Source organism: Rattus norvegicus, chromosome 1 (genome assembly GCF_021556685.1).
Source record: "Rattus norvegicus strain SHRSP/BbbUtx chromosome 1, alternate assembly SHRSP_T2T, whole genome shotgun sequence".
Classification (NCBI taxonomy): domain Eukaryota; kingdom Metazoa; phylum Chordata; class Mammalia; order Rodentia; family Muridae; genus Rattus; species Rattus norvegicus.
The window spans coordinates 195,669,470-195,694,986 of record NC_141534.1 but is presented as its reverse complement, the minus strand read 5'-3'; the positions used below and the strand labels follow the sequence as shown (position 1 = coordinate 195,694,986).

The 25,517-nt window shown below is 49.2% G+C and overlaps 1 protein-coding gene across 3 annotated transcripts; it reads right to left on the bottom strand.

Moving 5' to 3' along the window:
* Positions 1 to 2,966: 2,966 nt before the first annotated feature.
* Positions 2,967 to 24,070, bottom strand: Itgax (integrin subunit alpha X). 3 transcript variants are annotated; one of them, NM_001419757.1, is made up of 30 exons: positions 23,959 to 24,069; positions 23,253 to 23,358; positions 22,877 to 22,980; positions 22,518 to 22,585; positions 22,253 to 22,367; positions 20,640 to 20,770; positions 20,334 to 20,479; positions 19,937 to 20,090; positions 18,683 to 18,833; positions 18,391 to 18,464; positions 18,114 to 18,243; positions 17,886 to 18,028; positions 17,585 to 17,725; positions 17,296 to 17,505; positions 14,327 to 14,457; positions 14,045 to 14,202; positions 13,777 to 13,931; positions 13,012 to 13,143; positions 12,350 to 12,423; positions 12,008 to 12,170; positions 9,912 to 10,040; positions 9,753 to 9,832; positions 9,589 to 9,672; positions 6,317 to 6,395; positions 6,124 to 6,228; positions 5,941 to 6,024; positions 5,633 to 5,746; positions 5,388 to 5,489; positions 5,027 to 5,137; positions 2,967 to 4,046 (listed from the first exon to the last, which is right to left on the bottom strand). In NM_001419757.1, exons 1-30 carry the CDS (start codon positions 23,993 to 23,995, stop codon positions 3,909 to 3,911), a joined length of 3,549 nt encoding a protein of 1,182 aa, NP_001406686.1. In that variant the 5' UTR covers positions 23,996 to 24,069; the 3' UTR covers positions 2,967 to 3,908. The 3 variants fall into 3 exon arrangements, 2 of the variants coding, with proteins under 2 accessions (NP_001406686.1, XP_087439060.1); XM_087582934.1 differs by lacking the exons at positions 22,253 to 22,367; positions 22,518 to 22,585; positions 22,877 to 22,980; positions 23,253 to 23,358; positions 23,959 to 24,069 and adding an exon at positions 21,332 to 21,853; XR_015636585.1 differs by lacking the exons at positions 2,967 to 4,046; positions 5,027 to 5,137; positions 5,388 to 5,489; ... (11 more) ...; positions 14,045 to 14,202; positions 14,327 to 14,457 and having other exon boundaries at positions 19,937 to 20,085; positions 23,959 to 24,070.
* Between the last annotated feature and the right edge of the window lie 1,447 nt (positions 24,071 to 25,517).

The window sequence follows — 25,517 nt, the reverse complement described above, 5'->3', positions numbered from 1 at the left end:
TAATGATCCTTGTGAGACAAGAAGGAAATACAGTTCAACACGACTCAGTAACCCGTGTTGCCTCAACCTTCTTTAGTCTGACACCTGTTAGTTTATTTTAGGCTTACATACGTGAGCACAGCACACTTTGGAAAAATGTTTCCTGGTGTAACACAGTCTCATGTACACAGTGAGGCATAATTATATCTAAACTTTTCTCAAAGTTTACATGTCACTTCCTCCACAAAGAAAGATTCTGTAGATGGCTACTTGTGTTATCTTTAGGGTCTCAGAGAGGATCTGGTGTGGTCTCCATAATACAGATAACACAAAGGTCACTGAGGTCTATGAAACACCTTCAGGACCACCTGTGGGAACTTGAGGGATCTAAACGTGACCTGGTCGTGCAAGTAAAGCAGAGGTCAACAGGCTATTGGCCACTGACCAGAAGAAAACAGGTTATACATCTCTTCCTTTTAAGAGACAACCCTGTGTGTTTACCATTCCTGGGTTCCCTAGGCTTCTCTGTGTGTGAGCACAAGGACCTTTATAGTCTCAACAGTCTAGGTGTCTGGAATTATGATATTTGAAGTGTTTCTTGGTGTTGATGTCTTGTCTTTGCTGGACCTGTGTTCTGTCCCTTGGTTAGTGTTAACCAGTCAGGATTCTTAGCAAGTGTGGTGGCCGTGGTGTCCCTGGTAGAGAGTGCCTCTGTAGGTTGGTGAGTGGACTAAGAGGAAAGAGAGGATCTGGCAGAGAGCTGGGAGACAGGTCCATCACGAGAGGCGATTTCTAGGTAGAGGAGGTGTGGTGGGAGGTGGGGCTCTTGTAAGCAGGCTCTGAAAGCACCAGAAGGACCCTGGGTCTGCACAAAGGGAAGAACTCCCCAGTGAATGGACTTGGGGTAGGAGGAGGGGTTCCTGCAGGCAGGCTGTTACAGAAGGAAGAGTAAGTTTGAACTAAAACTAATGAAGAACAGGAAAGATAGTGAGGCCCTCCTACCTGATGCCCAGTCTGGTGAGACCACAGAGAGTCCCTGGTAGAAAGTGTCTCTGGGAATCAGCAGCTGACACACAGGAATGGAGATGGGCTGGAAGGGAAGGCTGGGGTGTCGTGGGAAAGAACTGTTCCATGACTGCGCCAAGAGGCAGAGTGACGAGGGAACCTTCCAATCACTTATTAGTTCCTGAATTTGGGTTTGCTTTGGTTTCATTTTCCAATTTTTTTTCCCTTAAGATTTGTTTATTTCATTTTCTATAGATGAGTGTTTCACTTGCTTGAATGTCGGGGCACTGCATGCATGCCTAGAGCTTGCAGAGGCCAGAAAAGATCATCTGGTCCCTGGAAATTGAGCTACAGACAATTGTCGAGTGTCATGTGGGTACTGAGAACGAAACCCCGGCCGTCTGAGAGAGCAGCAAGTGCTCTTAACCACTGAGCCATCTCTCTGCCCTGTTTTTTACAAATCCATGAGTGTATCAAGCCATTTACTCGTGCTCTTTCTGATTTTTTTAACGTACGAGTCTAACATTATAAACTTCCCTCCGCGAAATGCTCTTCCTGGGTCTCGGCGATGCTGTCGCCCGACGCTCGCACTTCCATTCCAGGATTTGAAAAGAAAAACGTCTTTCCTAGAGGGATGTCTCAGCAGCTAAGAGTACTTGCTGCTCTTCCAGATGATCCAAGATCAGTTCCTAGCACCATATCAGGTGGCCCATAGCCACCTGTCACCACCGTTCCCAGGGATCCAATGACATCTTCTGGCACCCACACGTATGGTACACACAGGCATATATACATAAGTAAAAATACATTCAAAAATAGGAATCTTTCCAGATGTCTTCTTTGGCTCGTTCACCGTTCGGGAATGTGTTGTTTAATCTCCATACACTTGGGTAAGTTTTCACTCTTGATTTTAACTTTTATTGCATTGTGGTCCAATAGAACACACAAAGTTGTTTCAGTGTTTTGTGCCTTCTTTAAACCCCTTGAAATTATCTGTTGTTGTTCTTGATTGTTCTTTTAAGCTCTGGTCCTAGAGTTTATCTGGGTACTTCTCATTGGAGAACATTTTCATAACACTAGCGGGTTTGGGTGGGGATCAGCCTGTATTATCCTTTCTTACCATTTCTGTCGTTGCAATGAATGGTGGCCAGTGAATGTCTTTCTTGGATTGGGTGTCTGGTGTGAGGTTCTAGCCTGCCTTGGGTTGGGCTGGTGCAGAAGCCAAGAGACTAGATCTGTCTGGGACAGCAACAGCATGAGCTGCTTGATGGGCATTAGGCTTGCAAGTGTAGAGAGAACACAAGAGCAGGGCAGGTTGGGGAATTCCACAGGCAAAGTTGGCATGCAGGCTGCATGAGCAAGGCCTTCCGGCGTGGAGAAGGTGTGGGTTATTCCTGGGGCCACCACATTACACCTCAATTCTACTCATCCCTTCATCCTCTTATTCACCCAACCAACCCACTAATCCCAGAAGTCCCATCCTACTGTTGTTGTGTGGTTTTGTTTTGTCTTTTGGTCTTGCTTTGTGACCCACTTGGTTTAACAAGGCAAGTGCACGGCTGTGGGTGTGGAGCAATCCACTGAAGCACAGAGACACCCTGGAAGACTTCTCTTCCAGCAACCTTGGAATGCCATTAGCTCCCCTAGGGAGGGCAGGGCACCTTCTCTGTGACTTTTTACTCATTCAGTTTTGTTCACGAACATCGTGAGACAGCCTTTTACAACCCTCCTCTCTCCTGTTCAGCTCCTACATCCTTTCCATTCCTGGGATTCCCCTGAGCCTTGGAAAGGGTGATGTAAGTGTCCTGTTTAATGCTGAGCACTCTACAGTCTTAGCAGCAAAAACAGCCATGAGTCTACACTATCCACATCCACTGCAAAGACAGGCTCGGGACAGGGAGGGAAACCGCTTCCTTATATAATGCTAATCTTCAGATGCCCCTAGACTGAGGTCAGCATTTGAAAGAACAGTGAAACAGCAGTTAAAGAGTTTGAATGAAGACACACTACATTTATTGGAAAAGACACTCCAGGGATCCGTAAAATGGTTTACTTCCTTATGAGTTACTAGTCAAGGAGCTCCCTGCTGCCCCAAAGGCATAAAATCTATTTCTACTGCCTTAGTTGCATGTTAGAGCTGAATGGGAAGTTTCTACTGCTGAAGATACCACACGAAGGCTGTAAAACATGGGGAACCAAGCTGGAACTGAGCTGCAAGCTCCCTCATTTGCTTTCTAGATAAGCCTTGGGTGGAATAGTTTCTTTGGTCTATCATGGGCAAACAGATGTTTGTTTACGTCTTCCCAAAAAGGGTCATGGGGCAAAGTGGCATAGGCCTTCTCTGACCTAGAACTGTTCTAGAGCAGTGTCCCTCCTACGACAACAGGATGGTTCTTCCCAGCTAGCAACACTGTGGCTAAAATCCAATCCCATCAACTACATTGCCCAGATGTTTCCTTGCTAATTCAGTTTGAGGGAGCTGGGATTAGGTGTTTCCAAGAAAAGCTACAACCTGGTGTTAACACTTCACTAGAAACGAGGATAACATAGACTCACAGGGCATCCCAGGGTGCCTGCGCTCGCCTCCTTGAGATAGAACTCAGTTCTGACATCCTGAAAGCAGACGGGAGGCACTGGAAATAGACAACAATGATGGCTACTTCCATCCCAGAAAGCTCATTAGTGGCCAGCAAGGCAAGGGGCCACTGAGCTGCCTATGTATCCCGAGGTAGAAATTCCTACAGAAGTTCTTTGGCCATAGCAGAGACTCTGTGCTCTGAGTTTCCAGGTAAAGTTTTGACCAGACAGTGACCCTTCCCAGGTAAGACACAAAGAGCAAAGTCGGCCCGGTCCCAGCATTCCTGCTGCAACGCTTCTTTGCTGTTAGGGCTGACTTAGAGAAAGTACAAGTCCTGGGACACCTCTCAGGAGGGCAGGTTCAAAGAAGATGGAGAGGGAAGTTCTTGCTGGGTAACCTGGGGGTTTGGGTTCCCGTTTCCAGAGGCAAACTGGCCATTTGCTTCCGCCAACATTTCTTTGTACTGACGTTTGAAGAAACCAGCCTGTGGGAAGGAAGAAGAAAATCAGCATGAAGTGAGTGGAAGAAGGAAGAGAGGAGCTAGAGTCCGCAGTGAGGTAACGCACTCGCTGACAAGGGTGAGACCTGGAGGTCAGTTCTCCAGAACCCACATAAGGGCTGATGAGCATGAAAGCCCAGAACCCAGGAGGTGGAGAGAGGGGATCCCTGGAGCAAAGTGGCTAACTAGAATAGTCAAATTAATGATCTCTGAGTTCAAGTGAGAGGCTCTGCCCTAATATAGAAGGTAGAAAGCTCTGGAAACAACACTTTCAGACACCAACACTTTCAGATAGCCTTCACATGTACACATGTACATGTGCATGTGTTCCCATAAACTCATGTGTGCCCACACACTCATGTATGCATACACACATTATTCATGGACATACAATACACACATGCAAATAAAGAGAGAGAAAGAAACTGAGAGAGAGAGAGAGAGAGAGAGAGAGAGAGAGAGAACTAAAGGAAAGAAAGAGTAAGCATTTCTGAAGCTCTACTACTTTCTTTTTTCTTTTTTTTTTTTTTTTTTTCGGAGCTGGGGACCAAACCCAGGCGCTCTACCACTGAGCTAAATCCCCAACCCCACTCTACTACTTTCAAATAACCTAGTACATATCGTATCATTCAGACATGGGCAAAACTTGTGGCTTGAATCACCCTCAAACTGAAAAAGACCAAGACCCAGCCCACCCCTGGGGCTTGTGTCAACATTCATCCCTGCCTGAGCTTATGCTCTGTTCTTCTGGAAAGGAACATACAGAGAAGTAGGGGGAAAGAAAAGGAGAGAGATGCGCAGGCGTCTTAGAGACAAGAGGCACAGACGAGAGAAAACTGGGTGGAGGGGGTTTACTCACACGACATGTACCGGTGACAGTGTACCTCACACTCCAGCGTGAGCTCTTGCTCCTCCTGTAGAAGGAACGGGATCAAATCCTGCCATAAGGAGGACAATTCGCTCACCTTGTAAAGTACGGCTGTGATGAGAGCTAGCAGCAGCAGACCTCCCACTGAGCTGCCCACGATGAGAGGGACGGGGTTGTGAACTTCATACATCTCCAGCGTTGTCTTTGCCTGGTGGAGATGGACCCATTAGAAAGCCCCTTGTCTCATGCTGCCTCACACTCTCCCCAGATTGCCAGCTTTTGATATTCCCTCTTCCTTGCCAATGCCTTGCCCTTAGCATTGAGCTACAGAAGCACCCATGCATTCTGAGTGACCTTCATTCATTCTCCCTCCAGGCTAGCAAATCCCACAGCTAACACTACAGACTGAACATCGGAGCCCTCTCACCAGCCTGGCTCCCGCCTGCCACAGTCACTACCTGGGCTCTCAGAAATGCCTCCTGTCCTGGCAGCTGGGAGTACACAGATGTGTCGAAAGAGATTTCAGCCTCACTCACGAGCAACACCTTTTTCTGCAATGTCTGCCAAAGAGAGGGTGGGGCAGAACTGGGAATTAGATCTGGGGCAGGCAGCCCAGGGTTCAAGAACAGCCCTGACCCAAGGATGACCCAGACCCATCAGGCACACACAGGCCAGGGTAGCAGCTCTGCCATTGGCTACACACCTGACTGATCCAGCCGAAGCTGAGGTTGCCCTTCAGAATGAAGTCAAGTTCGTCCTGGATGCCCAAGGAGGGGATGTCACAGCGGAAGTGCAGGCAGTCAGCAATGGAGCAGTCCTGGGGACAGAGAAAACATATCAGACAGAGGAAAGTAAGTCTGGGTAGGAGACAGCACTGAGCTGTGGCCCTTGAAAGAAACAAGCAGACGTAAATAGAGCTGGTTACTCAGGTGCCATTTGACATCCAGAAAGTGAGCTCTCAGCAACTCTGATGCATAGCTTAATGTGCTTAAACGTCCCAGTTTTCCTCACCAGCACGGGACTCTTCTGCATGTGAGTCAGGAGGTCAAATTGTGTTGGCTTGAGTCTATTCTGATAGCATTGGGTGGACGGGTTCTAGAAGGCAAATAGAGAACCAGACTTTAGCTGCTGCATCAGGGACTCAATAAGTAACACAGGTGATATAAGCCAAGGGCGTCAGGCAAGGAGCCATACCTGAGGGTGGGAGACCATCACTGTCCACACCGTTTCTCCCTTCAGCTCTGTGGGCACCCGAAAGTTGATGCTGACTGGCAAGTCTCTCTGCCCCAGATTATTCACCTGTACAGAAGGCACTGATGGCAAAGCCTGTGCCAGGCTCCTCTGTCCCAACTTCCCAGTCCCCTCACTCCCAAGTCCCCACACTGACCTGGAATCTATGTTCCACCACACTGACCCTCGACTTTTCTGAGGCTGAGAAGTTAAGATACTTGGTAAATTGGTCGTGGCTGGAAAGAGAAGAGTCATAAAGTTGTACCTGGCCTCCTGAGGAGGGTCTGGAACTAGCATGATGATTCAAGTAATCATTTGGATATGGGATGGCATGGAATGAGGTTGCAGGGGGTGGGAGCAGCTTCAGGGTGGGTGAAAGGAAGCATGCAGGAGCCGGCCTGCCAGAGGATATAGTTGGGGAAAGACTGGGTTGAGGTGTAGGAAAAAGACCTAAGAGCCAAGCCACTGACTCACTGGAATAGCAGGGACCACCGCCTGCCCCATTTCTTTTTTTTTTTCTTTTTTTTTTCACTATTTCTTTTTTTTTTTTATTAACTTGAGTGTTTCTTATTTACATTTCGAGTGTTATTCCCTTTCCCGGTTTCCGGGCAAACATCCCCCTAATCCCTCCCCCTCCCCTTCTTTATGGATGTTCCCCTCCCCATCCTCCCCCCATTGCCGCCCTCCCTCCGACAATCACGTTCACTGGGGGTTCAGTCTTAGCAGGACCCAGGGCTTCCCCTTCCACTGGTGCTCTTACTAGGATATTCACTGCTACCTATGAGGTCAGAGTCCAGGGTCAGTCCATGTATAGTCTTTAGGTAGTGGCTTAGTCCCTGGAAGCTCTGGTTGCTTGGCATTGTTGTATATATGGGGTCTCGAGCCCCTTCAAGCTCTTCGAGTTCTTTCTCTGATTCCTTCAACGGGGGTCCTATTCTCAGTTCAGTGGTTTGCTGCTGGCATTCGCCTCTGTGTTTGCTGTATTCTGGCCTGCCCCATTTCTACACTTCAGCTATCACTCCCATCCTTCTTGCACATGTGGGACACAGCAAGTTTTGTCGACCGCGTGTCCCATCCAAGCTTGACTCCTAGGCCCTTACACTCAGGCCCTTTCCCCAACTTTCCTTGCCTTTTATCACCCTGAAGCTTTTAAGGATCCAGTTAACTCCTCCATAGGTCTCAATGTAACAAAACGTCATGAGACATACTTGGGCCAAGCCTGGAAGTACAAGGGCACACGGTCCCTCGCCACCGGCTAATCCTACCTCTGTCCCTTGCTGCTCCATTCTGCATATACATGGCCTTTGCCTGAATACTCCAAATCCTAACCCGCAACTCCTACCCTTGAGGCAGGCTAGCGGGCCCGGGGAAAAGGAGAAAGACCTGCATGGTTAATTGATAATAGCTGCAGAGCCCACTGTAGTACAGGGCCATGCGCCTGCTCAAACAGCAAACAAGACCGCCCCAAGCCAACTAGGACCAACATGGCTGACCAATGGGATCATAACCAATTTTTCTTCATTAAATGGCATCGCTTGTCATTAACATATAGGATTAGCTGTTCCCATCATGCATCTGAAGACAGACCCATATAGGGATGGAAGGAGAGTAAACCCTACAAGGGGGATTTTTCTCTACTGCAGTTGGCCAATTAGACAAGCGCTCCAGAATGCCTGGTGACACTCTCTCGTGAGAAGCTGGGGCTCCCACTCAAATGTGTACTTTTTGCTCTGTTGCGAGCCCTGCTCCCAATTCCTTACATCTCTTGGGTTCTTTCTCTGATGGTGACCCGGAAGCACTCAGCAGATGTCCCAATCTGCTTTGTCTTTGACACTTGCCCGACCTTCATCCATATAGCAACAGTCTTACGTCATTTCTCCTCTACTCAAAGGACTCCTCCCAAATGTTCCCAGCCGCCCTGGGGACCTCTCTAAGTATGACTGACCTGTAGCACCACATAGGTCTACAAGTGGTATGTCCTATCTGTGGCTCCCTGCAGAGTGCCATAAAATTACCTTTGTATACACACGTAGAGCGTGGATCTTTCTACCTGGAGAACCCAAACAGGCAGAGCAATGCAAGTATGAAATGCAAACAAGAAGGGACCCTCGAATTAGGCAGGTCCCATAACAGCCTGGATTAATGACACACAGTAGCTCAACGAATGTTTGTTCTGTCAAATGTATTCATAGAAAGTAGCTGGACTGTGCCTGGCATGGAGCAAACACTGAAAAGTCATCTGCTGATATTCTCTACCTCTAGTCTCAGGACCTCCTCCTGGCCTCGTCGGTCCCCCTAAGGCCCTATCCACTACACTGCTTCTCTGATCCTTCCTCATCAGGTACATCTTTTACCCCTAATTTCTACGAAAGGGGGAAAGGAGTGGTTCTCAACCTTCCTCATGCTGCAACCCTGTAATACAGTTCTTCATGTTGTGGTGACCCCCCAACCATAAAATTATTCTATTGCTACTTTGTAACTACAATTTTGCTACTGTTATGAATCATAATGTAGACATCTGATATATAGTTACGATATTCAACCTCCTTGGGCGTCATGACCCACAGGTTGAGAATCTCTGCTATATCTGTTTCTTATGAAAAAGAACAGTTTTACACAAACACCAAAGGCCCTTTTGAAAATCTCTTTTGGTCAAGACCAATACCATAGACCCATCAACGTTTCGATGACCCTCCTTTGAAAGGACCTTTGTCCTGTTTTAGGAACCCACTGCTATAGTTTCATCTTGAAGCCCCTCCCTACATTTAGGCTTGGCACTCTGAGTGGCACAGTGAGTAGGTTGGGGAGCCTTTAAAGAGTGGATCCCACTGGGAATTTTCTAGATCAGTGAGGGAGTGCTGCAAAAGGAGACTTGGAAACCGTAAATCCTTCCTCTGCATTCTCTTTTGCCTTCTTACCACAAGATGAGAGCAACATCACCACAGACCCAAAGCATTGGGCCAATGAGCCATGGGCTAATCCCAACTGTGAGCCTAAATATGCCCTTTTCATTTATTGGTTGCTCCGAATTCTTGTAGTGATGGAAATCTGACTGGCACGCCATGTCACTGAGGTCACAGAACCAAAGAACAGTGCTTGTAACCTCGATCTCCAGTTAGGCTCTGAGAACCTCAAACGCAAGGGTTTGTTTCATACACCTTAGAGAACCCAGGAAAATCCTGCGGATTTTCAAAGCCTTTTGAGACCTGCAACCTGTATTAAATGCACGCTGTCGCGATAATGATTTCACAATTAGTGTCAAAACCAGCCCATAGCAAATGTCCATTGGTGAGCAAGCATGGTTATTCGTGTCATCTCCCACTGGAAAGAAGGACAATGAAACCTAAACTATCCCAGACGATCAGTGGTGACCCCTGCATACACTATTTCTAAGTGAAGAAGAACTACTCTGAGGTCCAGGGAATGTACCTGCTGATGACAGTGTACACAGCATACTTTACTGGGAGCTCCAACTGGAAGGTGGTTTTCCTGGTCTCAGGTACGCCGTTCTCACTGGGAACAGAGGTGGAGCACGTAACGTGAGGATTGGAATGAGGACACCCCCACCCCTGAGGGGGGCCTGGCCATCTTACCTGCTCACTCTGGCTCTTAGCAGCAGCCTGTCTCCCAGCTCAGCTTTGGGGGAGACATCAAAAGTTACCAAGAAAGTCATCTGAGGAAGGAAGTGGAGAGGTCACAGAGGGGTGAGGAGGATGGAGACAGGGGACAGGGTGTGCAGAAGCCAGGCTCACCTGTGAGCCTCCCCGGAAAATGACGTGTCGGCTGCTGCAGCTGGTGCTCCAGATGCCCTGACTCCTGTCTGGGGTGCTGTCACACATGAGGTGCAGGGAGTGCCGGCCCTGCTGCTGCCACTGCTGGGTCTAGTTAAAAGCAAGACCAAAAGCACACAGGAGATAAATGCTTGTTAGTGTTCTAGAGAGAATGGGATCTGCTTGAGGATCAATGTAGACTACAGTGTAGAAGGTCTAGTCACTAGAAACCCTCACCCTTCATTTCTTGTTGGGTTCTTATTATTCTTCCTCTTATGTTTTGTAGCCTAGACTGTTCTAGAACTCGCTAGACAGCCCAACCCAGTCTCAGACTCATGGTGATCAGACTCCTGCTTCAGGCTCTAAGTGTTGGGATTGTAGGCCAGTTTCCTGTTACTTTTCAAGGCCTTTTACTGTGGATAGTTTCAAGCATGCTCAGTAGAGAGAGAGTAGGCTAGGAACCGCTGTCTCTGTCACTCAGCAGACGTTACCAACATTTTCCTATTGTTCCTACAGATTACTCTCTTCTTAATAATTTAGAGCACTTCCTATACATCATATTGGTTTAATCCCAATACATCTCAATGTCTACTCGACACCAACAAGGTTATTTTTAATATAACCACAAGACCTATCAAATCACATACAACAGGATCAACAAAGGCTGCCTAACAAACATGGCGGTCAGACTCTCTTCCTGAGCTGTCTCCTAACCGCTTTATCTGACAAAGATCCACAGGCTGCAGTGGGTTATTTGCCTAGAAACACTGTCGCTGCTGGGATTTGCTTTTCCTGGTGTGTTTTTCACAGGTAATTAAAATGTTCTCCCACTTCAGGATGCCAGATCAAGGAATACGGCAGACCTGCAAAGCAAATCTATGAGCCCAGTCCAAACGCCCATCCAAATAAACCAAGTGTAAAAAGAAATTTGGGGGAGGATTGGAGAAGTGTGACTATGCTTCTGACCGTCAAGAATGGTTCACTTTATTGGGTGACGTAACGACTTTGGGGTCACATTAGATGTTACTGCTGTTCAGAACTCCAGAGTGAAATGAAGACACAGCAACAGTCCATTGTCTAGTACTTGTTTGAAAATATTTCTGCAAATAAAAGCAGCCCAGGTGTGGTGAGGTACACCAGTGATCCCAGCACTGGGCAAGTTAAAGCAGGAGGTTCAGGAGTTTAGGGCAGGCCTCGGCTACTTGGATTTGAAGGCAGCCTGGGCTAAACGAGACACTGGCTCAGAGACAGAGAAAGAGACGAAGCAAGAGTTACAGTGTTGGTTGGCTCTTTTGATGGTGCTCTTAGGGAGTTTTGCTTAAGGTTGACCACTTCAGTAAAAGTCTAAAATTGTTTTAACAATAACATTTTTGAAAAAAAAAATCTGTTTCTTTAAAATGTTTTATGGTCCCAGTTCTGTCTTCTAGAACCCCGTCAGTGGTTGCCACCATCAAGGTAAAACTGAGAGTCTGGGGAAGAAGTAACATGGTCCAAGTCTCGGAAACGTTTCCCCTCTGCCTTCACTGAGAAAATTTTGACAGGCCCCAAGCCAGAGTATCCGGAAAGTTAATTTTTTTTATTTTACAATCTTTTTAAGCATTTTCCCAGTTTGGTGGTATATGCCTACATTCTTAGCATTTTGGAGGGTGAGTCAGAGGATTGTGAACTCAAGACCAATCTAGGCTCCATAGTGAGTTTTAGGCCAGCAAGTCTTTGTCTCAGGAAAAGAACAACTATTACATGAACACAGGACAAGGAGGCCAAAGACAGGCGGGGGATGGTACCCCTGGGTTCTGGCACACGGAGGAGGATTAGGGATATCTTGCATGTGTCAAGTTTCTTCTCTCACCATGTGGTTTCTGGGTCATTAGGCTTGGCAGCCATTTGTCCTTACCTTGCTAACCCTGGAACTCACTTCTTATATTCAGTGTCTTCAAAATATGGTGCTAGAAGACACCAAGACCCAGACAATACAACTCCACCATCCAAACAAGGCTGGCTGAGATCCCTTGACCCACCAGAGACCGTTAAGTAATGGCCACCCAGCCTAAGCTTCCAACCTAGGACAACCCACTCACATCTTCCGTCCGAAGGAACACTTGGGCTTCTGCGACTCGTCTGAAGGACAGACCGACTGGGTAGAACAGAGTGATTGTGGTTCCATAGGAATCTTCCCCATCGTTAGTCACTGTCACAGCTACACTCAGCTCCAGGTTACTTCCTACCACCAGGGTCTTCAGGCTGGGAAGGAAGAGATGATCCTGTGACTGAGGCTAGAAACAGTCTGGGGATGAAATGCGTGGTAGCAGGGTGAAAGATAGACATCTAATTAGATGCCTGGGTTCTGAGCCCCAGATGAGAGCCCCAGATCCTGAGAGGAAGGCTGACCTCTGGGGAAGATCTAGGGAATGAGAACTTACTCTGGGAAGCCAAATATGATGCCAAGGTCATCCTGACAGATGTGGTCAGCTCCGCAATTCTTCTCAAAGGGAAGCTGAGAAAAGGGTGACATGGGAATTGGGTCTGGCTTCCATAGGCAGCTCAAGCCACGCCCACGGGTTGCTCAAGCCACGCCCACATGGGGGCAGCCTCTTCCCGGAGTGCTTAGGAAGTAGCATGCTCCTAGCAGAGCCTCTCTGTGACTCTCGCTCCCTAGCGGATCCCAGTCTCTCGGGCTTCAGCAAAATGACTAGCCCTGTTCTTATTTCCCCTAAGGAAGTTCACAGGCTCAGTTGCCAAACCCCAGCACAGCCTCAATTAGATGTCTCACCTCCTCACCGCCCCCACACCCTTGGGGTTGCACATTCTTTTCCCATAATGCAGGATCTGAGGATGTCCTCTTCAGGTTCAGGCCAGATGTGAGCTACTCACTCATCAACCACATGGCGTGAAACCTTCTCATCCTCGGAGACCAATAAGACGGGGTCCGCCCTCTACCGCTTAGGCCTGAGCTCCCCCAGAGCCCCCATCATGCTGATATCTGTTCATACTGTTAATCACTCTTCTAATAAACATTATACCCCAAAAGGAAACCCGCCTTGGGGCCCCCGTCGAGCCCCGACATCATGAATAAGAGACTCACAGAGGCCGTGAAGTATGTTTGCTCATCTACAGCCAGCATGGGTTGGAGGTTTTGTAAGGAAGGGATGGGCACTCCAACAAGAGAGAAGTTGAGACGCAAAGTGATAGGAGTCACTGAGTCCTCCACACAGGCCTAAAGGACAGGCATTTGAAGGGTGGTTTCTGAGGAAGCTCCTTGCATAGTTCCTGGCAGTATCCTATCTCTGCATATGTCAGGGGGGTTAGAGCAATCCTATCTGTGATGGGGAAGTGCCTGTAGCTTTCACCAGGGCAGAAAGTCTCAGGTCCACCCTCCCCTCCCCCATACAGCTCTCTCACTTTATTCAATGGCCCCTCATGAAAGCTTTCTATTCTCTTCTCTGGTTTTCTGTCCTTGTAAGATTTATCCCTTCCTGGCATTCACTATCTAGAAATTCGTTTTGGGTCCCTCGTCATCCCTGGGGAACTCCCTGTGGGAAATAACTGTTTTGTCCCGGCTGCTGTAGACAGTAGTCAGTAGACAGTCATGAGTATATGATCAATAAATGCCTGCCTGAGTCAGCCTGAGGCCACACAGCAACCCTGTTCTCAAACCCATCTGGGTGACCCCTGGTGGCTGCACCCAGCTGGAGTTATTCATTTGCCTATTTAGCTAACAGGTGTTAAAGATGGCCTGCAGGCCAGATCTGGGGCTCAGAACAAGCTGGGTTCCTACTTTGCTCTTGCTCCCAGCTCCCAAACAGCTTCTTCCCACAACCACTCCCACAACCTGTGTAGATCCTCTCACCGGGAGGAGCAGCGTCACAGGTTCACAGTGACTGCTCAGACCGAGGGTTCTAACTTTAGTCAGCGCCTGTGTCTTTGTCTCCTTGAAGATGGCCCGGGGACTCAGGCGGCCAGGATCTAGGGCCAGGTCGAAGGTGACAATACTTTGGAGGTCACCTGTAAGGGAGAGTAGAACACAAGGAAGATTAAGAGGGCCAAAAATTATGTCATCAGACAGAAATCCTGGGCTGGAGGCTTCCCAAGGTCAGGATCAAAAGGAAGAGACTCACCTCGTTGGGTCTTGGAGCTTTCATAAGTACGAAGGCAGACAGTGGCAGTTCCCAGTGTCTGCTCACGGGTCACCTGTCCCTGACACTCAAACACAGACCTGGAAATCTCTGTAGGTGTGAACTGTATGGTTGATGACATTCGAAGGATCGGTCTGGTCCTGTTGGCAGAACACTGGGCTGAGGAGAGGCTCGTGGCCGCTGGGACCACAGCCTCCAGGTAGGAAGAAAGGCCCTAGACTGAACCTGGGATGGGTGGGGAGTGTCTGAGGAAAGTGTGCTCACCTTAGCAGCAGCAAGTGTCCCTTGGACCCCACGGCCAGGTCCACCAGTCCATCCCCGGTGAGGTCCTGACCTCCACTCAGTGACTGTCCAAAATACTGGAGCCTGGGGAAGATCCGGGATGCTGAAATCCTCTGCCCAGAAGAGAGAAAGAGTCGGTCTGAGGGAAAGAGTGCTATGATATAGCTATGGCTTGTTTCCTAACTGAGAACTGCAGGCTTCGCCACACCTTCCCAAGCAGCCTAGTGGAACTGTGCTATTAATGGCCTTGCTCTCTCTGCTGACAAGTCTCTCTGCCAACTTGACACAAGCTAGACTCATGTGGGAAGAAGGAAATTTAGAGAAAAGGCCTCTGTATAACTGGCCTGTAGGCAAGTGTGTGGGGCATTTGATGATACATTGGGGCGGGGCACCACAATGCAGGCAGTGCCACCCCTGGCCTGTGGCCCTGGGTTCTATAAGGAAGCGGGCTGAGCAAGCCATGGAGAGCAAGCCAGTAAGCAGCACTCCTCCACGGCCTCGCATCAGCTGCAGCCTCCACGTTCTTAGCCACAAAGTGGTGCGTACTGGATGCACCTTCAGTTTTTCTCCCTGAGGCGCACACCTTTAGATCTCCTTCCATTGTTAAACTATCTTAACAGTTATAACAAGTGCAGCTCACCATATCAACATAATAACGGACTGGGCACTCGCCTGAGAGCCGTGTAGGAACACACATGCTCGGTGCTCACACCAGCAGGTAGGTGTGCCTTGTTCGCTCTACCATGATCACCAGTTTACAGACAAACACAGAGAGGTGCGAATTGGCCCCTTTTCTTGCCATTGTGACTAATAATTCCTGACTAAGAAACTAAAAAGGAGGAAGGATTTAATTGGCTCACGGTCTTAGGTCACTATGACTGAGAAGGTATGGAAAAAGGGTAGAGCGGTTCACAGAACAGCAGCTAGAAAAGAGGAAGAGAGATGGGAGGCAGGAGAGACAGAAACACACTGTAGGCATAATGTTTTTGTGCACTGTGTAAAGTTGACCCTTGTGTTACTCAAACGCTTACTTCTCTGACCTCATATCTTGCTTCAATTCGGACATGGCACTGTAATGCTTATACCAAGAATCTCCTTCTTGGGTTTGTGTAAACAATCCTTACCATTTATTCTCGGCCTTGTCAATAAATGCTGACCGCCCAATGGCTGGAAAGAGGAGAGAACAGGGCAGCATGTCTGCCAGCTAGAGGAAGGAGGGAGGGAGAGGGGGAGATTCAGATCGGCCAGGAGGATGGAGGAATTGGAGCCATGAGGAAGGAGTCCAGAGAGAGATCACAGAAACACACCAGCAGCCCAAAGAGTCAGGCCAAAAATGAGACGCAAGTACACTGGGGTAATGGCTGGGAGGTAATCAGATCACTTAGAGGTAGATTATCTAACTGCTCAGCTTAGAGGTGCTGCTCGGAATAAATCTTGGTTTCTCTATGTACTTACTGGGGCTAGCTTAAGGTAAAAGAATACAGCTCCTTACATTTATATTAAAAATAATTCATTTTACAACACACAAAGGTTTTACTAATCTCTTAGCACTCCTGAATTCAATCTCAATTAGCAAGAGTGACCTGGCCCATGTTACACAGAATAACAGGGCTCTTCCCTGTGCTTTTCTGATGGAAGAAACAACCATTTTAAATATTCACACATTGACCACTTCACCTCACAGCTCTGTGACTTTTGAGTGTTCAGAGTTGTAAAACCGTGCCCATGATCAATTTTAGAACACTTTATCACCTCAAAAGAGATCTGGCACCTGTTAGAAGTCACCCCATGCTATCATTTCCCCTTATGCCCACGCTTGTGGTAACCAGTCAATTACCTGCTGTCTCTATAGATTTATCTATTGGAGACATTTCATATCAATGTGACCAGACAGTATCGGATCTCTTCTAGCTGGGTTCTCTTACTTAGCGTAGGATTCCGGGGCTCATGCGCAGAGCCTGCTCATGGTGGAGTAACACGCCATTTCACGGATAAATGTTTAGTTTATCTGCTAATAGGCAGATGGACATATAGGTTGTTTCTACATTTTGTCTGTTAATCGTGAATGATGCTTGAAAAGGCATTCTATGTAGTCTGTACGAGGACATGTTTTCAGTTCCCTCAGCTAGAAACTGTCTGGTCCGTTGACAACTCTATAAACAAGTACGCTTCTGAGACATTAACACGTTGTTTCAAAACGGCCGCCTCATTTCACACTCTCACTCACAGGGCCCGAGTGTGCAGCTGGCCCTGGTGATTCTCGGCCCTCCCGATTCCAGCTGTGCTGATGGGGGTGAGGTTACACGTCACCGCGGTGGTGTGTGGGCACCTCACGGGTAGTGGTCCTGAGCATTCAGCACTCAGTGTGTCTGCTGGCCTTTGTTAAAGGTTGTCTTTGGAGAAATGTCGGCTGGGACGCCCGCCTGTCTGACTGCTTTGATGTTTGCCAAGGCAAGCAGGTATCCTTTCTAAGGGAACCTGTGCCACTGTGTCGGAGGGCTCCCGCCCAGGTAGCTGGAAGGACCATGGATTACCAGCATGGAATGAAATTAAAGAGTATTTAAGGAGATGAAGGGACAAGACCAAGAGCTGGTGATCAGGGAGGAGCTACTGAGATGCAGAATGCTGACCCAAGGGACAAGAATCCCCCTAGTTTGCACTGAACCCCGTACAAGCCACGCCTGTGAGAGAGGTGCCCTACCTGACTCGTGTCCCTAGCATGGGCTATGACGGGTGCAGTTTGGAAACTACTCAAGTATTGAGTCTCAAGTCAAAGCAAGGCGTGCAGAAGTTAGTCGTCTCGTGTCTCAACTGTGTGGGTTTTACCTGCTGCGAAAGGCTCAAGGGCTTAGCCAAGAAATAAATGAAGTCATGCAAGACAACTGTTGTGAAAGAAATGAGAAACAAAGAGGAAGCTACTGTAGACTTGGGAGATAGTGACTGGGCCTCACCTGGCTGGGCGAGGGCGAGATCTCCAGTCTCGAGGCTCCATGAAATATGTAGACAGCACCTCTGCTCTCCTCCTCTCCAGGAGCACCAATAGCCACATCTGCCAGATCGTCCCCATTCACGTCCCCCAGCACTGTCAGAGCCGCCCCAAAGCGGCCCCAAGGATGGCCCTGCTCCCCGTGGAGGGTGGCCTCACACTGCCACCTGCTCCCCTGCAGAACAAAGGCAGTGTCAGGCCCAACCTGGGCAGACCACACCCACACCCATCAGCCAGGACCCTTGGCCACTTACCACACCGGGCACGGGGCACACTGAGACCTGCCCCCCTCGGGTCTGCTCATAGTAATGGGGGGCTCCGATCAGGACCAGGTCAGTGCTGTCATCTCTATCCATGTCCACAGAACAGAGAGAGGCCCCGAAGTAGGAGCCGATCTGGGGGGCCAAGCCTGAAGTCATCTAAAGATGCCCCCTCTCGGCCAGGTCCCGCCTCTCCCAGCACCACAACCTCCTCATAGGCTCCAAAGCCCTGTCATCCCCTCCCCCACCCTGGCCACGCTGCCCACTCTCACGCTCTGGCTCCTTCCACACCAACCTGTGTCCCTCTGACTTCAGACTTGGGCCTCCAATGCCTGGCTTCCTGGGTAAAGATGACAACCTTCCCCGTGTGCTGGTGACGCGGGGCCCCCAGGATCAGGCTGTGAACCCCTTTCCAAAAGGCCACTGCGGTGGAGTAACCTGAGGAGCCCAGACCTCAGCACCAAGGCTTCTCCTGCCTTCAGGCAGCTCAATCCGCCCTTCCCCTCCCACAGCCGCCTCTTACCCAGGTAGGAGTCTCTCATGTCTACATTCTCTTGAGACATGTTGATAAAGGTGGGTCTCGTATTTGGGGGATATAAGAAGGCGCCTCCTGACCAGCCGAAACTTCCCACGGCCCCCAGAACGGGTCCATCCTGGGAGGAAAGGATGCCAGGGCTGAGAAGGATGCCAGCCTAGTTCTAAGGAAGACCTCCCCTGGCTCCATACTCCTAGCCAGCTAGCACCCTCCAGTGCCCTCCTGTCCACAGCCTTCATCACCAGTCTCGATGGTGTGAACTCACAGGTGTGAACACAGCACTGAATCCCTCCTGGGACATCTCCAATTCAAAAGAACTGCTGCTTGGCGTCTCTGTACCTGGGGAAGGCAGGATGGTTGGCTTTCAGGAAGAAAGACGACATTTCCCAGGTTCAAGGAGACTTCTCAGGAGAATAAGATCAGAGACCAACAACGAGGAATGGTGCCCAGCTCATGAGGGTTCGAAAAAGGGAAACCCTATGCATGAGGATTCCAGAGGATTCCTGAGGATTCCTGAGGATTCCTGAGGGAAGCAGGTAGCTTCATTGCTAACTTACCCTCGATGGCAAAGATCTTCTCCTTCAGCTGATTCTGAATGTCCTTCAAAGCATCAAAGTTCTCCACGCTGAACACGTATTCACGGGAAGGCGACGACGCAATGTCCTTTAATTCTTGCCTGGACTGTGCTTGGTAAAAGGCCTGTCCTACCTGTCCCCAGCAAAGACCAACCCAGTGAGAATGGAAATTCTCCTAGGTCTACGTGCCCTGCACTGCTTAAAGTTGAGAAGTCCCCTGTGAGTCCATGTTTTGAGCAACTTGTGTGGTGGAGCTTGGCTGGCGAAAGTAGGGGATGAACTTTTTGAATGCTATCCTACAACCATCTCTCTCTCTCTCTCTCTCTCTCTCTCTCTCTCTCTCTCTCTCTCTCTCTCCTCCTTTCTGTTTCTCCACATGTGAATTGCCATGACATCACACTCCCACCACCATGAACTCCTCCTCTTCCTTCTCCTCCATCATGGACTCAGAGCCTCCAAGACTATGAGTCAAAAATAAGTGATTCCACCCCGAAAGAGGAAGAGTGTAAGGGCTGGAGAGTAAGGAGGAGCCCTGTGAAGTACTGTCTTCTTGTTTCGTTCATGAACTTTATACTAGCTGTGGTTACCATCACAAGATCCACGAAGATCAGGCTAGCCCAAAGTCCCACACAGAGGGGAGAGGTGATATCTGAGCTCCATCCCACGGAGCTATTTCTACTTCATGGCTGGCAGGGCTGAGTCATCCTCCCTTGAGAGCAGGGGTTCCCAGTGCCCTGGCTTCCACAGCCATGAGCATTTAGCAGCACTAATTGGACTCGGTTGCTTTTAAAAACGCACAAAATTAGGAAAGCGGGGATTGGAGGACGCTGGGGGTAGTCAGGGGAGAGAAACAGGAAATGGAGGGGCATGCGATCGCATCTTGCTGCATACCTTCGGGAAACTCTCAAGGGATGACAAATAAAAGATGTCTCTCCCTTAAGTGTTTCTGTTAGATGCTTTCACCACGGTGAGGCAAGCGTGGCTAAGGCGTTACATGCGCTATCACACGCCAAAAACTCTTCAGACAGCCTTGGAGATTCTTTCTAAATAAGACTCAAATGGCACTGGAGAGTTGCAGCAATGGGGGTCACAGGTCCCCAGGCTGAAGGAGCCTTTCCCTGACTCCATTTATCTGAGGCAGCAGGAGATGAGAAAATCATTTTTTACCCTTTAGAGGAAGCTGCTTCAAGAGGAAGTTACAGGAGGAAGTGGTGGGCAACCTTCTTTGTGTCCTACCCCAATTGCATAACGGATGATGCCTGCAGCCTCCGCCATGGGGATGACATCACCATAGTCCAACCTGTCCCCTTCTTTCCTCCCATCAGTGATGACAATGAGGATCTTCGTGGCATCTTTCCGAGCTCCTTTTTGAGTGGTGAACAGCTCTGTTCTATCAAGAAAGAGGAGAGTGTGGAGGTCTGTGGATAAAATGACACTGACTTCGACTGACTGTGAAAATGGGGACATAGCCTTTCCTGTATGAGGCCCCACTCCCACTCAGAAACCCCCAATTGGCAAAGGAGTCAACAGGCTACATTTCAGGTTCTTCCCATTTCTCTCTTGGAAAGGCAAATGAGGCCCAAAGGGCACCCTGGATGCTCTGGGAAAAGATGTTCGGGAAGTCTGGACTCACATGACATGCTTGATAGCCGAGGCTGTTCTTGTGGACCCTCTCAGCTGATTAACAAAATCTAACAGCCTTAAAGGGCTTGACGTGGAGATAAAGTCGTTGAAAGTAAAATGTGTCCGGAAGGTATGGGAGAACTGCATCAGGGAGAACTAAGAAAAGCGCGTAGGAGTGAAGGCTAAGATTCCCCAGGACTCCTCAAACATACCCAGCGAGCCTTCCCAGCAGTCATAGCGAGCCTTCCCAGTAAGCCCAGCAAGCCCAGCAAGCCTCCCAGAAGTCCCTGGGCCTTGCATTTCCTCGGGGACTCACCCGTGTGCTAGATTGCTGAAGTTGGCTCATCACAGCTTTAACAAAGGCCAGCATTTTTTCAAAATCTGTGTAAGTGATGCTACCCGAGCCATCAATCAAGAACACAATGTCCTGGTCTTGCCTTGGACACCCTAGGAAAGGACGTTGCTCTGACCCTCCAAGAGACACTCACAAGATCTCCTGGCCTCAAAACTCACTTTCCAAAAACCCTCCACCCACCTCAGTCTGACAGTCACAGCCCAGTCCCACTTATAAGTCCAGATTCTCTCTTCCCTCGTCCTCTAATATGGACAAGGCCTTTGAGTCTCACAAAGAGGTTACAACCGTGAACAGTCTACCCCAAGCCAGCCCAAGAGATACAAAAATGCAAGCATTTTTGCAGGAGTCCCAGTAGCAAGAAACCAAGAACCGGGGTTGAGGATTTAGCTCAGTGGTAGAGCGCTTGCCTAGGAAGCGCAAGGCCCTGGGTTCGGTCCTCAGCTCCGAAAAAAAGAACCAAAAGAAACCAAGAGCCTTCTTCCTCCACGTAGACTATTCAGTTCCTCCCCAGAAGCCAGCAACAGTCTCTCCCCATGACAACCAGCTGGGAAAGGACCATGGTCTGTGGCCAGCCCGTGTCCTTATTGGCTAGTGCTACACTCTATTTTTGTTAGGTATTTTCAATGTCCTCCCTGGTAAGAGCCATACACTACCTCTGTCTTGTTCTCAGTTTCGGTTAATATTCCTCTTCAGGGCAATATTAGAATCTTTATTCAGATGAAAGTTTTCTAGCACAAGAAAATGGACTCTACCCTCTGGAGTACGGGTGCTGTTAACCGCAGCGTTCTTTGTTCCCCCCACGTGATGGTGGAAGCACCCAAGAAGATAAGGCCCAGTAACCAAGCCCACAGCCTCTGTAGACATGCCTATCACTCCTCCCAGCCTTTCCTTTCTGTGTCTCTCTCAAAAGACAGGGACAAGCATTCTGACATGTCTGTTGGTGGAGTCTAAATCCAGGGGATTCGTGTAAGAGATGCCCATCCATTTCCCTAAGGGCCTCAGAGTAAGCATGAAACCAGAAAACAGCCTCAGTCTGCTGTTGGAAAAGCCCACACTCCTTCACCTTGTCCTCCACCAGGACCAGAAAAGCCGGGACCCATGTCTTGACCTAGTACACACACGCACACACACACACACACACACACACACACACACACACGCACGCACGCACACACACGGATGGAGAACATATATGCATCCAACTCAGACTGCGCCTTTATCAGCAAGTCCCAGACGGTTGCACGAACCAGCCACTGGAAAATCAACCCTCTACACTTTCATTCTAAGAGTAATAGCAGCTTATATCACCAGCACAGCCATGTACCAAATGGGTCACCTTGCGTTGCTTGCAAAGTTCCACCCGTTTACTAGTCACATTTGACAGGTGCAAAACCCGAAATCCCAAGACAACAACAGACTAGGTCTGAGGACCAGCAGTATCTCTCCAGCTGTACCATCTGGCAGTGTATTTTCCAGACTCTCTCTTCCTGCCTCCCTTCTGGAGAAGAATGTAACCCACTGAAGCCAAGATGTCAATGTGCGGACCACCCCACAGGAGCCGGTGGCTGGCTTACCCTGCTGTGCAGCTGGGAAGTTCTGGTTCTGCCTGAACGATGAGTCCAGTAGAAAGCAGAGCCCTGTCAAGTATGTATTCTCTCTGCATATGTGATGCACAGTAGGACCACAAGCCTTGGGACAGAGGGGAGTGATGAATGGAGCTTGTTCTGTTGGTCTACTCTCCAACCCCTGCACCTCTAGCCTTCATAATACCCCAAGCCCAGCAGCCGCGGGTCCCTATTCCTCCCCTCAAGACCTTCCTGTAAGACCTAGGGCACTCACCAACAGCCAGGAAGGGTTGGTGGCAGTGAGGGACAGACCCAGGGACATGTTCACAGCCTCTGGGGGCACTGTGGAGATAGAAATGTGCATAGTCACCCTTGAGGACAGAAGACGTTATGTAAGAGATGAGGGAGGCTCATCAACAGCCCCCCCAGCTAACAGGGAGACCCCACGGGTAAAGCAGACGTCCAGACTGTAAGGGAGCTGAAGCATCATGGAGCTCCAATGGTTAGGCTCAGGAGCGTGTCTGAGGCTGAGTTTATAGACAGAGCTGCAGCCACAGTGGGACTCCTGGACTCTACACAGGCCACACACACCTAGGAGCTCAGCATTAGGCCTGAGGCAGGGCTGTGACTCACCCTGGAGGGAGATGGACTCACACATGCCTGTATGATAGCCACATTTGTAGAGGCCACCTATTTGGTTGGTGGCTTGTATTTCCTTTGGCGCGCCAACCACCACCCTGTGAGGAGACAGAGAGTGCTGCCGTTAGGAGCCACGGCAGGGCGCTGACTCCACCTCTGGAAAATGGAGGTTCAATTTAAATTCTGGATAGGTATTCAGTAAGCGCTCAGTAAACGTTATCTGAAATTATTCTAAAGGCCTGTTTTGAGTAAAACATTCATAGCACAAATAAAAGTGCCACATTCCATAAAGAAAAAGTATGCAGGTGATGCCACTAGGGTGTGAGGCTGGGGAGGGACGGGACTCTACACAGCTACCGCCAGTCCTCACCAGGAGCCACCATACTGGACCACACTGTGTCCGAACTCAGCGCCGTCCATGTGGAAACGTGTCGGCTTCTCCGCATCCAAGTTGAAGCCGAGACAAGAAGCAAACACTGGGGAAGCACGAGAAGCTTTAGAGAAGGTCCCCTCCCTCTTGACCACCTTCCTACCCACCCCCCTCAGCCGCATCTCCCAGGCTCCTGACTCCCTTGTCTCTCTTCCACACTCAATACCCCCAGAGGCCCTGGACTCCGGACTCATCTCTCGCCTCTCCTTCCCCTAGTTCATGAGTCACTTTCCACTGTCAAATTTCAGTTCTGTTTCCACAGAGTGAGCATCGCCGTTTGAAGACACATTTTTCCCATGTCTCTCTGTGGGGCTTTGATGAAGGAGAATCCAGGGAAACTTGGAAACCACGGAGGATTTATAAAAAAAAACATGCAATGTATGGGCTCCCCCTACTTCGGAGATCTGTGGTTGTCAAGGCCATCTCGCCTCGCTCTCAGGATCTTTTGGGTTCTCCCCCAAATGACCTCTTTGTTTTTCTCTCATTCCCCAAACTCCAGATCCAAAGCCCATGTCTCAGCTTCCCCCCTGACATCAAGTCACTCTCCTTACCAAGATCCTGATCCCTCAACCACAGCCTGCAGCTCACGGGCCTGGCTCACTAAGAACAAGTACCCAGTCCCTCTTCTCCCGGGGCCCAAGCTTACCCTTCAGCAGAAGAAAGGCTGTCCAGGTACAGCTCATGACTGGAGAACAGGAGCAGGCTTTGAGCAGTTAGCAACTTGGAAACGTCTGCCAAGTCACCGAAGGAGCAAATGAGAAGAAAGGTGGTCAGGAGGTCAGAGACCAGGAGGGAAGTTGTCAGCATGACTCAGAGGTGGGGGGAGCAAATCGAGATGAAATGGCTTGAGACAGGACTAAGGCAGCCCACACTCTTCCACGGAGAGTTGCTCTACTCGAAATGACTTCATGACATATTTTTCTGGTTCCCCAATTCTTGCCTGGATAGATGCAAATCCCCTGACTGTCTCACCCCCCTCAGTCTTTTGTACAGGCAGAAGTTTCCCCTTGACCCTGAAGTGTGAGTCAGCCTCAGGAGGAGAGAGAACAGATGCCATTCTACAGGACACTAGTGGGAGCCCTCCATTTCTGGCTTAGACTTAGTCTGAGTAGACTAAGAATTAAACATGTGATCCATATGAGGAGTACAGACTGGCATGCATTCATTCACTCACTCATTCATTCATTCAGTGGATTAGTCACTCAACAAACATAATTGAGGGGGATAATCTGAGCCTTTTGCTAGGTATAAGAGAAAACACGACCCAGCAATCAGTGCAAACATTAAAGTGGGCCGTGTGCAAAAAGAGGTGCAGAGACCATTAGAAATATTACCCAGACTGAGGGGACCCCGGTTGGCTTCCTGGAGGGGGCAGCACTTGAGCTGAGTCTTAAAGGCAGAAGACTAAAAACTGAATTGCAGAAGCAATGGGTGTGTTCATTGGGATTTTCGTTCATTGGGCCCCATTGTAGAAGATAACCCAGGCCCATGGCTGGCCGTTAGGCCCTTTCTGCTATCAAGAACATGTCTCCATCAGGCACCCGAAGGGGGGCAGGGTTAGCACTGACTGTGTCAGACCACCAGAACATCCTTGGATAATGGCTGCCAGCAGAGCCGGGGTGCTAAGTAGCTGGCATTTGCGACAGTACCTTTACGGTATAAAGCTTCCCCTTTCAGCCTGCTTTATTGAGAACACTGACGGCATCTCATCAATCGAAAATGGCTAAGCTTACAGCTTCCCTAAAATGTTTAATTGCTCAGAACGCAACTCAGGGCTGGAACTGTAAAGAGACACTCAGGTGACATCATATGTGAAGTACTATAACTCAAGACCTACATAAGCCTCAAATAATTTCCATGCAGGACCAGCTCCTCTTTGGGCACAAGCTACTCTTATTAGAGGTTCCCCTCATTTCGTGAAGTGCCCTCTCACTGGAGGCCTTGCTTCTCTGGCACACTATAAAGAGTTAACACAACAGAGTGAGAGGTGGGATTGGCAAGAGATGAGCGGGACTGGGAAGAGGCTGCGAGTGAGCAGGTCACAGGCCCTGGGAGTTTTGAGAGACTTTGATTCTCATCCTGCAGGCAGAAGGAAGTCTAGGGAGGTAACGAGGAGTAAGATATTCGCATTCACCTTTAAAAGAACCATATTTGGTTCATATTCCTGGGAGGCCTGCACTTTTTTGAACAGAAAGGAGGAGTAGA

Coding starts and splice junctions, on each gene's coding strand:
- Itgax (NM_001419757.1), bottom strand. CDS start 23,995: ATGAGCTGTACCTGGACAGCCTTTCTTCTGCTGAAGG. Junction 17,506..17,584: donor TGTGCCCCGTGCCCGGTGTG/GTAAGTGGCCAA, acceptor TTTGTTCTGCAG/GGGAGCAGGTGGCAGTGTGA. Junction 6,396..9,588: donor GTGTACACTGTCATCAGCAG/GTACATTCCCTG, acceptor TTCTCTTTCCAG/CCACGACCAATTTACCAAGT.